The sequence below is a fragment of the Patagioenas fasciata genome, chromosome 2 (assembly GCF_037038585.1).
Source record: "Patagioenas fasciata isolate bPatFas1 chromosome 2, bPatFas1.hap1, whole genome shotgun sequence".
Taxonomy (NCBI): domain Eukaryota; kingdom Metazoa; phylum Chordata; class Aves; order Columbiformes; family Columbidae; genus Patagioenas; species Patagioenas fasciata.
In genome coordinates, this window is record NC_092521.1 from 122,697,175 (window position 1) to 122,711,930 (window position 14,756).

The 14,756-nt window shown below is 43.6% G+C and overlaps 1 protein-coding gene across 1 annotated transcript; it reads right to left on the bottom strand.

Moving 5' to 3' along the window:
- Nucleotides 1–7,242: 7,242 nt before the first annotated feature.
- Nucleotides 7,243–8,259, bottom strand: XCR1 (X-C motif chemokine receptor 1). The gene has a single exon (XM_065832629.1). It carries the CDS (start codon nt 8,257–8,259, stop codon nt 7,243–7,245), a length of 1,017 nt encoding a protein of 338 aa, XP_065688701.1.
- Nucleotides 8,260–14,756: the final 6,497 nt, after the last annotated feature.

Below are 14,756 nucleotides of genomic sequence, written 5' to 3' on the forward strand. Positions count from 1 at the left end.
ACTCCTGTGAGGACAAAGTAGGCACTAAGATTTTGAGCTGGTTCAGTGCTGGTTCATCTGAACCAGCAATGCCATGGGAGAGCCAGGACACAGACTCTGGACTCTACGGTTTAAATGAACCGGAGTCTTTTGTATACATATCGATGTGTGGCACATGGATAAAGAGCATACTGAGGCTCTGGAGATTGAGAGCTGGTTAAGAAACAGAACTTGACCTCATAAAGCAGCATTGTTTGGAGGAATGAAACAAACTAAAAAGTGTTTCTGATTTGGTATCTCAGTAGTTCCTGAATATGGAGAGAATCCTCCACTACCTGCACTTTTTCCTGTCATTCTCAGTTGTTTGTTTCATTCCAGACACGATCTTCAGTCCTACACTGCTCTTCTGATTTTAAAATGAAGCTACATATATATTGAACATTTACAAAGCCTAAAACTTTGATCCAAGAATTCCCACGATCTGTCAGAAGGGGCTGTCTTGCTTTCAGACTTCTCCCTTGCTAGTCGTACATCTTGAACCTTTGTAATAAAACATACTGGCCCTGTATATGGCACGGATTTCTGATTTACATCTCCATGAATTAATCTTTCCAGGAACTGTATTCCTTGCCATTTCCATACCTACAGGCAAAAGCAAAACAAGACCTTTTTAAGTAACACCATTTTTTTAACAGGCATAATTTCAACTAGGGATCGCTTCCATGGCATGTTCATTGCACATGTCAGTGAAGGCTTTGGACATCAAAACCTAGCTTACCGGTTTGGGGTTTTTTGTTCAGTTTTCTTAGAGGACTGTTCTTCACGTTGAATTCTGCTCTAAAACCATCTTTTGGCAACATTTACTTGGTTTAATGTTGCTCTGGCAGGAAATCAGAAAAATCATAGAGTAGATTTAGATTTGAAAGGACCTCTAGAGGCCTCTGACTCCAAACCCCTGCTCAAATCAGATCTAATCAGATGAGGTTGCTCAAGGTCCAGTCAGCTCTTGAACCACCTCTCTGAATCCCTGTTCTAGTATTTGATGACTCTTGTAAAAAACCAAATACTTATGCCTAATTGCAATATCCTGAGTTTCAGCCTGTGTCCACTGCTTCTCATCCCACTGCTGTGCACATCTGAGAAGAGTCTGTCTCCATCTTCTCTGTATCTTCCACTTCAGGCAGTTGCAGATACGATCTGTTCTCCCCTGAGCCCTCTCTTCTTAAGGCCAAGTGAATCCAGCTCCCTCAGCCTCTCCCCATCCATCATGTTCTCCAACCCCTGTCTGGCTAGAAGGCCTCAGCTGGACTCCCTCCTGTATGTCCACGGCTTCTGTATACTGAGGAGCTCCAAACTGCACACCTCTACTGCAGATGCAGCCTCACAAGTGCCAAACAGAGGGGAAGAATCACTTCTCTGGACCTGCCAGCTACACTCATGCTAATACAGCCCAGGATGTGGTTGGTCTCCTTTGCTGCGAGTGTGCTTTCTGGCTTATGTTCAAGACCCCCAGAACCTTCTCTGCATTCCTCCTTCCCAAACAGCTGCCCCTGCGCTTCCCCTCCCCAGCCTGTATAGTTATTCCATCCCAGATGCAAGGTTTTGCAAATAAAGTAAGAAATGACCAATCATCATATTTGCAAACCCAAGACTGTTTTCTGTGTGGCTAACCTTACTGGGTTCTCTAATCTTTCACCACTACAACATTCTTGTACATGAAAAAGGTGACATGCAGAGGAAGACTGCTAGTGGCAGTCCCTTCCCATGTGGAATTGCTGTGAGATGGCTTCAGTGTTCGTCATATTTTTAAATGTGGATTCCTTATGTCAGTTGGTGGACTTGAGGCTCACTTTCAACATTCAGTATACTTAAGAGCAAGTTCATATTAAGAACAGCTCTATAAGTGAAGTACTGTTGTGTTTGTTCCTCCTCTATGATGATATCCAGCTGGTCTTCATAGGTCATCTTTACTGGTACTTCTTACTGTCTGTTTTCATTTTGACTTGCACCTAACTCTTGCATTATTTTCCTTTCTAATGTTTGTGCTTGCTTTAGTATTGCTTCCTGAAGAACGTGTAGGCATCTGATCAGTACAGGAAATATCAGTCAAACTTCTCTCCATTTAACACAGATCCTTCCTATTTAAAGACTGGATGAGTAAGAGCATTTCAAACCCCTAAGTAACTGTTCATGATTTTAACAGCACTGGTGGTGCTTTCCAAATATAGAGTCATAGATGGAGGTATCTTGTTTCCCAGTCGAAACACTCCGGGCAGTAAGCAGTGTATGCTATGCTTTCTACAGTGCCCTGCACCCGTTTATGAATCTAGAGTCCAACCTTGCTCTGATTATGACCAGAAGCAAAATTATCATTGATTCGAGTAGGAGTAGGATGCTTTCTTAAATGTGTGGATTTTAAGTTTGCTTATTTTATTTAAGACAGGGTTAAAGGTACCATCTTGCATAAAGGCACCCCTGGCACTGTGCAACAGTTGTAATAATGCAACCACTCAATTTGACACCACTCCCTTCCCCCACATACACTGTGGTTTCCAAAAGCAATTAATTTCTCCTTTTTCACTTCACAAACATTTTTCTCTCAGTTCTGCATTTGCTCAGACCACATAATAGTTGATTGATTGAGTGAAATTAAAGATTCAGGGTCCCCTGAGCATTATGTTTCACCCAGAACAGTCCGTGTTTTCCAAGCATCTGGAGCTCCCAGAAGGAAGGAGATGCACAGGCTGCCCACCCCCAGACCTGCACTGGGTATATTCTGTGGCTTTAGCAATATGGATATTTAATAACATATGTGTATAAGCAAAGATGGAAGCTACACCAACATATTTCCTCTTGACAATGGATATAGCTCCAAGTGCCTTACAGGTCTCTGTGCCTAGTGACAGAGTTTGGAGGGATGTGTACTATCCATGGTGGAGGAGAATTTCTTTGGGACTACTTATGTAGACTGGACATACAGTAGTCTGTGGGACTCGGCAGGGTGCATGTGATGGTGCTGAGGAAATTTCCCAATATCATTGCAAGGTGCTTTCTATTGCCTCTAAACACCATGGTGATCAGGATATGTCCCTGATGATTTGAAAAAGGTGAAGGTCATGCCCATTTTCAAAAAGGGCAAAAAGGACAATCCAAGGAACTATAGACTGGTCAGTTCACCCCTCTGCCCTGGCAGATGTTGGAGCAAATCCTCCTGGAAACCATTACCGGACAGACACAGAAAAAAATGTTTGGAAAGAGGCAGCAGAGATTTATCAAGAAAAAATAGCACCTGACCAACTTGACTGTCTCCTACAATCAGAGGATTTGGTCTGTGAATGAGAGGAAACTTGTGCATGTCATTTACCTTGACTTCTGCAGACTTTTGTCAAAGTCCCCCGCAGCATTCCTGTAGCCAGACTGGGGAGATAGAAACTGAATGGGTGGACTACAAAGCTGATGAAAAACTGAATGGACCATCAGGCTCGAAGGGCAGTAGTCAATGGTTAGAAGTCTTCATGAGTTGCATGGTACAACTCACAAGTGGCATGCTTTGGAGGTCATTACTGAGGCTGATACTGTTTAACATCGTCATTAACAGCCTGGATAGTGGGACTGGGTGCACCTTCAGCAAGTTCATGGATGACACTGAAGGGAGCAGCTGATACACACTGTTGTAGGGCTGCCATGCAAGGAGATGCTATCAAGCTTGAGGAATGAGCTGACAGGAGCCTTGGAAGTTCAGAAAAGGCAAATGCAGTGTCTTGCATCTGGGATGGTCTAGCCTCCTGCAAGAGCATGGGCTGAGGGCCATCTGGCTAGAGATCAGCTTTGCTGGAAAGATCTGCAGGTTCAAGTGGACAGCAAGTTGAATACAACTCATTCATGTGCAGCTGCAGCAGTGATGACTGTGTATGGGCCTGTGTTGCCATCAGGTTGAGTGTGACCTTTATTTCCCTCTACCTGATGTTCATGTGGTCACATCTGCAGTTATATATCCAGTTTTAGGTCCCCCAATACAGGAGAGATTGACTGACTGCAGTGAGCCTGATAGAGGACCACCAAGATGGTTGGGGAGTTGGAGCACATGACATATGAGGAGACTAGATTGTCTGCAGTTTGTTTAGCCTCAGGAAAAAACAAGGCTTAGGGGAGACCTGATGGCTCTTTTTGATTCCATGATGCAGAGACATAGAGAAGGCAAGGGAGAGGTAACATGACCAGGTTGCAGTAAAATAAATTTGTTCACGTAGAAGGAGAAAAATCCACCATGAGAGTTGTTAAGTATTGGAACAGGAACCCAGAGGCATGATGCATTCTCTGTTCTTGAAGATTTTCAGAGTTTGACTAAACAAGGCTCTGAGCAACCTTGTCTAACTGGGAAGATAGAACTGCTGTGAGCAGGGTGGAGGAGTGGCCAACCTCCAGAAGTCTCTTCCAAGACAATCCAAGCTAAATTAATCTATGAAAATTCACAAATACTTCTTCAGTTGAAAATACCTTAACTTTGATAGGTGGTTATCAAAGGCAGAGAACAATAGTCACAGTACAGTATTACAATGAATTTTTGAATGTTTATTAGTACCATCTCATTATATCAGGAGCGGAAGTTTCCACATGCTGAGTTACTTTGGTTATGGTAGGCAGCAGTACAACGAGTAATGTTAAGCTTTCCCTTTACATGCTCAGATATACTGTAACAAAACATGCTCAAGCTACAAAGAGATTTAAATAACTTGCTAAAAACTTGACAGAGTAGGATCATTTCAGTCTCTTGTGCTTCTGTTACACTTCTTGACTTTTTTAAAATAAATGTAAAATGTATTGACAGTAAAGATTTCAGGGTAGTGTAGCTCTAGGACAATGAGTTGAATGACAGTTTGTTGAAATTATGTAGATGCATGGGAGCTTCTTTTACTTATCATCACAGCCTTTTTCTCTTGTATAGCTTTGCTGGTGCCTGTGAAGTGGTCCTGACTTACCAGAACAGAAGAAGAATTTGGACTCATTTGTCCTTCAGTAGGCTGTCTCTTCATAACTGAAGGTATTGAGTCCCCAGTCCAAACTGTCTTGAAGTGTACAGAAGCAACCACATTCATTTCAAATTACTCTTATGAGGACACAAAAGGCAAAAGCTGAGTTCCACCACAACCAGACAAATGACAACTTCCACCTTTCTATGGTTTGTCTGAATGCGAGTTCCCTGTGGGATTAATAAGTAACCTTTTAATATTTTTTAAGTTTTAGCCAATAACTGCAGTAAAGGGATATCAGCACTGACTTGTTCAGAAAGGTGCATCTGATGATAAGGGGCAAGATATGATCACTTTGTTCTGGCAGCTAAGCTGAAGCGCAAACCACAAACTATGGGCAAGCCCTAGAAGGACTATTTGGATATGTGTCATATATGTTTGACCCATTCTTATGCTTTTCCATAGGTATTCTTGATTCTGATTATGATCAGAAGTAGGATATCAAACTATGGGCATGTCTGAGTTTCTGCTTTTTATAAACTATACAGCAGCTGAGAAGAATATGTTGTCTGCTCCACGTGATCTTTAGAGATCACATGAAATAGTACGGAAACAACAGCAAGACATTTTTAAGGTGGCTGCCTAGAAAGACAAACTGTTGATTAGAGCCATTGCCAAACCACAGCTTGATGCCACTGCAAAGCTACCTTGGCTTTCTATACAAATGCTAGGAAATAAAATATTTTGGTTTCTAGAGGCTTTGTCATTCAGCTACACAAGAGCATGCACTACATATTACACTGCCTGAGGTTAAAAAAGTAAAAACCAACACTGAGCTATCATCGAGAACATCTGTTTCTGTGAGAAAAAAAAAAGCCACAAAGTTTGTTTGGTGTAATCAGAATGTGAATGGTTTTGTTGCAAAAATGTGTGCTGTTGAATTGAATTCCCTCAACTCACTTTTAGTTGGGAAACCATGTTTAGTGGACATGTAAAAACATTCCTGCACTTAACACAACTAGCCCCCTTAGCAACATTTCCAAAGCTAGGTTCATGCAAATATTTCCACTTTCCTTCCCACCTGCCCATGCAGATAAGATGCATGCAGAAACAAACGACTTGCATGTGGCCAGGCAGCTGGTTAGATCGGATGCTCACACATCTCAGAGATATGAGCATATCTGGTATTTAGACAGAAGTGAAGCACATCAAAAACAAACACATGGCTGGCTTTGATGATCAGGTTTTAAGCAGAGCTTTAAACACCTCTGTGAAGCAGTTTTTAAAAAGTTATGAAGCAGCAAGTATCCAAGTATATAGACTAAAATCTGCCTAAGGGGGAAAAAAAGAAAAAGAAACCAAACATTAATTTTACAAATAAAACAAGCTATTTCAATCTTGCTATTAATAAAGCCATTTGTTCTTGCACGATAACCTTTTTAAAAAGTTTAATTCCTCGCAGCACCATGGCAAAGGCAGAAGAAGAGGCAGAGAGCATTTAGAGGCAAATATGCTCCTGCACTGCTTGGGAGATGGGGCTCCCCATCCATTGCAACACCTGAAGGGATACCCAGGGCTTGGAAGGTGCCTGCAACAGGAGCAGTAACAGAAAGAAAACTAATATCCTGGATAAGTATCTTCTTAACAGCTTGTGTTCCTTCTGGGGCTCTCCCAAACTTTCAATTTTGGACCCAAAAGACTACCTTTACACTAAGCTAGTTTTATATATATTTACCTACCAACAGGTAAAAGAACACTTGCACTGAGAACTTCAGACCCTCTGAGGTCTTCTACCTATTGTCAATCCAATAAATCCCGAGAGCCACAAAAAGAGACAATACAATGAGTTCAGTACTGGTAAACACTGTAAAGCATTAAAAGCTACAGAAACACATATGTGACCATTGCTATATACAATCCAAGTATTTTAAGTCAGGCAAGAAAGCAACATGTCGCACCGTGTATGTTAAAACCTGATGTTTTAGCTCCCAATGGAAAAAGAAAACCTCTTGTGTTGTTGTTTTTAAAAAAGAAATTATAAATGAGAGAAAATCCATCTCACTGTGCAAAAAATCATAGACTTACAGACCAAAGAAGTAATTTCTCAGCATTCTCAGTTCTCCATCCCACTGCACATACTTTTTTTTTTAAATTACTTTCCATACACAGCATGTTCACAAAGACTACATTTGCCTGTCTTTCTCAGGCAAGTGCCTCTGAGAATTGGAGATTACCCATGGCTTTTAAAATCTGAAAGTTCATCACAGATTAGTGCTAGTAGTTAGGTCTCACTTCAGTAGACGGATGCATCTTCATAGTGGAATTTGTCTAGAGAGCAGATCCTGGGGCTCGTGGCTTTACTGTTCCCACAGGGTAAATACTGACTGCATAAACGTAACAAATGCCTCTTGAACTTGACTCCGACAAATACATAGAGCACAGGATTGAGGCAGCAGTGGGAGAAAGCAATTTTACGGCTAATGTGAAAGGCAAGGTTGGAGTCTTTTTGATACTGACAGGTAGGTGATGGAAAAGTAATCAGCAAGCTGAGGATGTTGTAAGGTGCCCAGCTCAGAAAAAAAGCCACCACAATAATAAGGATGAGTTTCACAGTTCTGTGCTTTCTGCGAGATCTTGTTCTGAGCAGGATTATCAGTATCTTGAAGTAACAGAATAAAATAACCCCAAAGGAAAACAAGAAGAGTACATTTCTCTGATAAATGTCCACCTTTTTCCATTTCCAGTCAGCATAATTGCAGGTCTTGCCACCTTCCAAGGTTTCTTGCACTGTGGTGTGAATTATCTCGGGAACCACAACTAATATGCTAATAGTCCATACAACCAAGCTCACCAGAAAACCACAACACCGCGTCTGGGATCTCAAAGTTGAGAGAGGGTTCACTACAGCCAAGTACCGCAGGATAGTCATGAGAGTCAGAAAGAAAACGCCGCTGTAGTAGCCGATGGAGAAGACAGAATTTGCTGCTTTGCAAAGGAACTCACCAAAAATCCACCCAAAGGACTGGTCCACTGCCCAGAAAGGTAGCATGCAGGAGAAGACTAAATCAGAGACACAGAGATTCAGGATGAAGACGTTCATTAAAGATCTCAGGTTTTCATATTTGAATAGGATGCATAACACTAGATTGTTTCCTAGCAGGCTGAGCAAAAATGCCAGAGTGTAGACGACAGTAGTGAGATGAGTGTAAAATACAAAATAGTTGCCCATTTCGCAGACATTGCTTTCATTAACAGAATATTCATATGAGTAGTACTCATCCAAATCAGGTACATGAGGCTTGTCATCCATTTCTTCCTGCAAACCTTGTGCTGTTCTCCAGCAGCTACTTCTAAGAACAGCAATAATCAAACCAAAATTTTGGTGAAAATCAACCTAATAACTAAACTCCTGTTGTGGACACTTCTGTTTTAAGAGACAAAAAGAAGCAGTGAAACTACCTTATTTGTCCTGGTTTGGGGAAAGAAAGGAGTAATTTCCTCTTATGACTAGAGCATAAACAGGTGGAAACTAAAGATTTACCCTCAAAGCAACGTTAAGTATTTGAGAAGTCAGAAACGAAGATGTTTCTAAACCAATATGGTTGGTGACAACTGCTACTGTGTGAAGGCTGAGGGTACATTGTTTTTTAACTTGAGTATTCCAGGTGGCAAGACTTTCAAATCTGCTACTATGTTTTGAGTTTTCTGGAATTATATCAAATTCCTAAACACTTCACCATGTGTATGATTCTTTGTCACTGAGGTTCAGCACTGCAGAGATTTAAAAAGCTGAGCAGTATCAGTATTAACAAGTCTAAGCATCAAAAATGTGAAAAGCATGTTTCTTACATATTTTTGTCTTGAGGTTGGTTGATACCTAAAAATCTCCAAGCTGTGGTGGAAGCATATCCACACTGGGCACTCTGTGCATCTCTGTGGCCTGCTAATTCTTAAGGATAGAACAGATATAGACCTCAAATCCCACCCCTTTCTGGGGGCTGCGGCCCTCTGCCTGTCTGCCTGTCTGCAAGTAGGAATTCAGTCTCAACTGAATGGTTGGTTGAAATTGACCAATGGTGTCAGAAGTTACTGGAACTTGGAAGATGACATACAATCAGGTGAACATATAAGGGTAGCAAGGTCACAGTAGGCTAATTTCTTTCTGAAATTAATCTAAAAAATAGATATAGAAAAATTAGTAATGGTTCCAACCAGCAGTTCAAAGTCTAAATTACCATTGTCTCAGATGAAGTCTTACCAGGAGCACCACATTTGGATCCTGATTTCACTGAAGTCACTGCGAGACCTACCACTGATTTCTTTGGAAGTACATTTGCAAGAAAGAAACGCCACAACTCAGGCCAAAAATGTGCTGGTGACATTTTCCTTTTTGGATCAGTGAAGGCAGAATCTGCCTGCTACAGCCAGGAAAAGACCTGTTGCCTTTGGAGAACAGTAGGGTTATGTCTGCACCAGGAAAGCATGCCAGGGAGTGCTGCTGGCTGCCAGCATTTAATGCCATCCATGAGAGTAGGTGGTTCAGGTCCACCAGACCTTGGCACAGGTGAGACAGTCTATCCACTGGGATGCAGCTGCCTGGTTTTGGAGGTGAGTGATGTGTGGGATTCAGTACTGTGACAGCAAGTGGCCCTGACAGCTTTATGACCAGAGTCACAGTCCTAAGTGGAGATTGTGCCAGTGGCCTCAGTCTGTACCATGCTGCCATCTTCAGGCATGCAGGACAAGTCCCTGCTGAGGATGTCATCTCTGGTTTTGCTTGACCATATAAATGACACTTAAGCAATATATGGGTTAGACTGAGGTCTTGACCATCATTGCGTCCTGTTTCAGCTTAGGCTGGGGGTAAGATTCCTGCCTAGAAACTGTTCTAAAGGTGAAGAGTAGCCTCATTGCAAAGAGTGAGGGTTCTCCATGGATGATGATGATGGTGCAGACCACTGTCTTCATCACTTATGCTCTCCTCCTGTGCTAGCTGCCCAGTGCCATCAAGCCCCAAGTCAGGACTGCCCACCTGCCAGGAGCTGCACAGCCAAAAGGGATGCAACTGGGTTGTTCCTCACCTCTGCTGCAATTGCTTTTGGCCCCTGACACAAGGACCTCTCAAAAACACCTCATCCCCAATCCCTTCCTCTGCCTGGGAATTATTCTGACCTGCACACATCCTGCCCCTCATCATCCCACGTTGTGCGGCTCTTCACACCCCTGCTGAATGGCAGGCAGTGGTTAGAGACCCAGGTATCTACTGCAGAGCATTGCTCACCCTCTTGCTCGCTGTCTCTAAATCTCCATGTGTCTCAATACCTCACGCAACTGACTCGAAATGCTGTCTTGTGCTCTGGGAGGAGCTAGAGGAACAGTTGCATGGAGCCAGCTCAGGAAATTCAGAATCCTCCCTCCGATTTTGTGCTCGGCATGTCTAGAGAAAGTAGTAAAAAGCTTGTTCTCAGTTGCTTCTTAATGCTGCAAGACTAACTCTTGGCTAATGTCCCAGTTCATAAGTACATTTGTCTGTCTTGGATTTCCTCCTCGGTGCCGCTGCCAAAACCATAAATCCAGACAGCAGGCATTTGAGCAGTCAGACACTCTGTCCTCAGACAGACAAACTTGAGGGCCACCTGTCTGTGCAAAGCTACACAGTGAGTTGAAGTCCCTGTGCCAAGAGCTCACCGGCTTGGCATCTAGGGAGCCTGGGGGAGGCCGAGGTGCACCACAGTATCCATTACCACATGCAGCTCCCCTGTTCCCCAGGACCCACCAACTCCTAGGTGCCTTGTCCTCGTCAGGGGGATCACTGTCTCCCCAGCTTGCTCTAGGAGAGGTGGTTATTTAGCCTCTGCTCACCTCAACGGTTGCTATTGAAACTTGCCCAGGATGGTGTCTTTGGCTTTCCTCCTAGCCTCCTGTCTGCTGAGGCATCTGAAATCATGTGATCATAGAATCATTTTGGTTGGAAAAGATCTTTAAGATCAGTGAGACCAGCCGTTAACCTAACACTGTCAAGTCCAGCACTAAACCATGTCCCTAAGAACCTCATCTATGCATCTTTTAAACACCTCCAGGGATGGTGACTCAACTGCTTCCCTGGGCAGCCTGTTCCAATGCCTAACAAGCCTTTCAGTGAAGAAATTTTTCCTAATATCCAATCCAAACCTCCTCTGGCACAACTTGAGGCCATTTCCTCCTGTTCTATCACACCCTCCATGCTACAACCTCCTTTCAAGTAGTTGTAGAGTGATAAGGTCTCCCCTCAGCCTCCTTTTCTCCAGCCCCAGTTCCCTCAGCTGCTCCTCATCAAACTTGTGCTCCAAGCCCCTCACCAGCTTCACTGCCCTTCTCTGAACTCTCTCCAGCACCTCAATGTCTTTCTTGTCATGAGGGGCCCAAAACTGAATACAGTATTCAAGGCACAGCCTCACCAGCCCCAAGTACAGTGGGACAGTCACTTCCCTAGTCCTTCTGACCACAGTATTCTTCATACAAGCCAGGATGCTGTTGGCCTTTTTGGCCACCTGGGCACACTGCTGGCTCATATTCAGCTGGCTGTCAACCAGCACCCCAGGTCATTTTCCACCAACTCCTGTTTGCTAGAGGGTCAGGCACTGCAGGTGTTGCACCACCATTGTTCACACCGACTGCAGGCTGCCTGGCATGTGGTACCTCCACACTGTGTTCCCAGGGCAGGTGAGACCTCAATGGAGGACCTTGCTGCTGACCTGCCCTCAGAGGGGGCTCATCATTCTCAGGGTAAACACAGCTTTGCACTGTGTGCTTCAATATAACCAATATATATGATGTAGCGTGCTGTGCTGTGTCCCCTGGTGCAGGGTCCATACAGTTACAGATGGAGGCTCCAGACTGCAAAGCATCAGATCTCCTGGCTGGCTGATCAGGACTAAGTATGTGCTTTGATGTTAATACTATGTTTGTGCCAGCTGGGAAGATCTCCATCAGGCTGGTGATAGTAATGGGCACCTTGCAGGAACCTGAGGCACTTGGATCTTTTCCTTCTTGTTTCAGATTTTGTACAAAACTCCTTGAATCAAACCCTGTATTTTTGCTGCATTGTATTTTATCTTTCCCCTTTCTACTTTATAAATAAGGAATGCTGCACATGGATTTTCAGTTAAGATGTGCAAAGGAGATAAAAACTTGATGTGATTGAATCATCAGACTAAGAACATATTAGTGTCACACATGAAATACAAATAATGGAACTGTTTTCAGTATGTATACATAATGGTACAAGCAAGAGCAGAAGTTGGTTGGGAGGTGGAAGTTACCTTAATTTCTGTTGTCAGGACAAATAGGAACAGAGGAAAATCACTTCCTACAGTTCGAAGTCATCCCTGCCCTTGTGAAAGGCACTCAGCAAGGCATTCAACCTCCATTTCACTCCTGACCAGAAAGAACCACTTTTCCAGAAGCCATAATTCCCTAGCAATGTTGTTCTTTGCCTTGAAGCATCACAGGAAAAAGGATTTTAATACAGAAATGTGAAAGTGCTGTTATTAGCAGCCTCTAACTCAGTTGGACTTCCTCTGTCGCCTGGAGATACATATTCTTCACCAGTTTATTTCTTTTTTAAACTAAGCATTTGAAAGAGTGGCTGGGAGGAGCTTTGTCAACTCCCATTATCGTCACTGGAGGGAAAGGCACTGGCAGGAGTTGTGTTGCTCCTCACTGGATGTTACACCAGCCTCCTCCCCAGGCAGAGGCACCTGAGACAGTTCCTTTTGAGAAGATTTCTGGCATTTACACAGACAAACTGAGGTTAAGTTAATCTTAATTAGAAAGGACCAGTCTTATTAGGTGAGGAGAACATAGTAGAGAGAGCCCCCCTGCCACCATAAGACATGCTGATGTGATCTACCTCAAAAGCATTTTTTAATCACTTTATTCAAACTCCTGCTAAAGCCACTGGGCTTCACAGCTTGTTCTCCAGGTTTCTTAGGGAAATTTAAAAAGAAAAAATAAACGTTGGCTGCCTTTGTAGGTTAGTTTGCTCTTTAGCTATTCCGGCAGCAAAGGTCATGTCACAAAATAAATTTCTGTTCCCCTAAACTGGAACTTATCTGATAGCTACTTCCTTAAGCCCATCTCTTGTTCCAATTTGGGACAGGAAAAGAAATCCCAAATGTGGGGGGTTTTTTTGCAGGAAGGGGTTTTAGTTTTTCAAAGAGGTTCAGGAAGCAGCATTTTTTATTTAAAGTTAAAACATGTTAAATAATGTGTCTCCTTCCCTAACTATGACTGTTTTCTTGGAGCACACCCTTGGATTTACATGTAGGAGATGGACAGCAAAGTCCTGGAAGTCATGATTGGGATGTAGACTTGTCTCACAGCACAAATGCACTCTGGACAGTTGCTCTGGACTGGTGCGTGGAACAACCTTTTGTCTGCCTTGGAGGAGTTTTCCACATGGTAGCAAACTCTTTCAGGACATGGGTGGAGATTAAAATCAGCAGGACTCCCTGTGTTCAATTCAGTTTTGCAGAGCCCCAAGAAGCTCAGTTCCTCATGGAAAATCTTACCCTGTTTTCAAAGCAAAACTTACTCTTGCGTTGGTTGATTGTCTGAGATCCGTGCCCCACAGGTTTCACAGGGCAGGTGCAGCACGTGCGATCAGCCCAGCTCCTTGGTGATCTGCTGTTCTCCCTGAGCTCTGCCTCTCAGCCCTGGCCATCAGCCCTGAAAAACCCCTGTCTAGGGAGGAAGAAACATCTCAGATTAAGAGCCTGAACATAGCTCCTGAAGCATATATATCAGTTCAAGTTTACATACTAAGTAACACTACAGTCAAGACAGGATCAACTTATGTTTTCTATGTAGACACACAAAATTAATGCTTGTGGGACTTGCCATGCAAAAAATCGTAGTTTTTAGGAAGTGCTGCCATAGCATTGCTGTAGCAGCAGCCTTCCCCTTCACCCAGAGTCTCCACAGGGGTAAAATTAGCAGCCAAGTCTGTTTTTACAATGAGGAAGAGGTTTTGATGTTCTCTCCTTCTCCAGCTTCTCCTTTCCCAAGAGCTGCAAACACACTCCCTGGGCCCTTTATCACAGTTTCACTGTAACTTCTTCTGTTCCAGAGATTTTTTTGGGAAAAAATTATCTGGTGTTTGCACTCTGCTTTTGAACCCCCTGCTACCTTTACTTCCACCCCAAACCAAACCTCTGGCCAGAAGGGACAGCAGGGAATGAAAATATCTCTGCAGGTTGCACACTGTCAACTGGACATGCTGGTGTTCGGAGTGTGGTGTTGAAACCATGGCTTCACATCTCTTTGCTCAGTAGGTTTTGTTGGTGCTAAAGCTGGTCGGAAAGGATGCGGTGGGCAGCAGCCATCCAACAGAGTGTTCAGGCAGGAGCAACCTTGGCCGAAGAGGCTCATGTGGAAGTGGAGGCAGCTGTCATCCAGCCTGTGGTTGCCCACAGCAGGGCTTTGAGCCAACATGGTTACAGCTCTGGGTATTCCCCTGCTCCCCAAGGGCAAGGAGAAGGAGCAATCCACCCCCTTATTTTGGCTGGATGGTGCAAAGAAGGGCATTGCTCCCTGCTTGCATTTGCACAGAGTTTGGCCATAGTTTTTATGGTAGTTCATGCAAGGACAGGATCAGCAAGCAGGCATCCCAGGAGTGAGGAGAAATAGTCCTTCGGGTAAGAACTAGCTGGAAGGAAACAGCAAACGGGGGGTTTCTGGAGTTTTCTGAGCGAGGATGTTATCAGTTTGTTTCTACAGGGTAGACAAGTGAGACTTTAAGTGTATTTTTCGCAAACGAAGAGATTG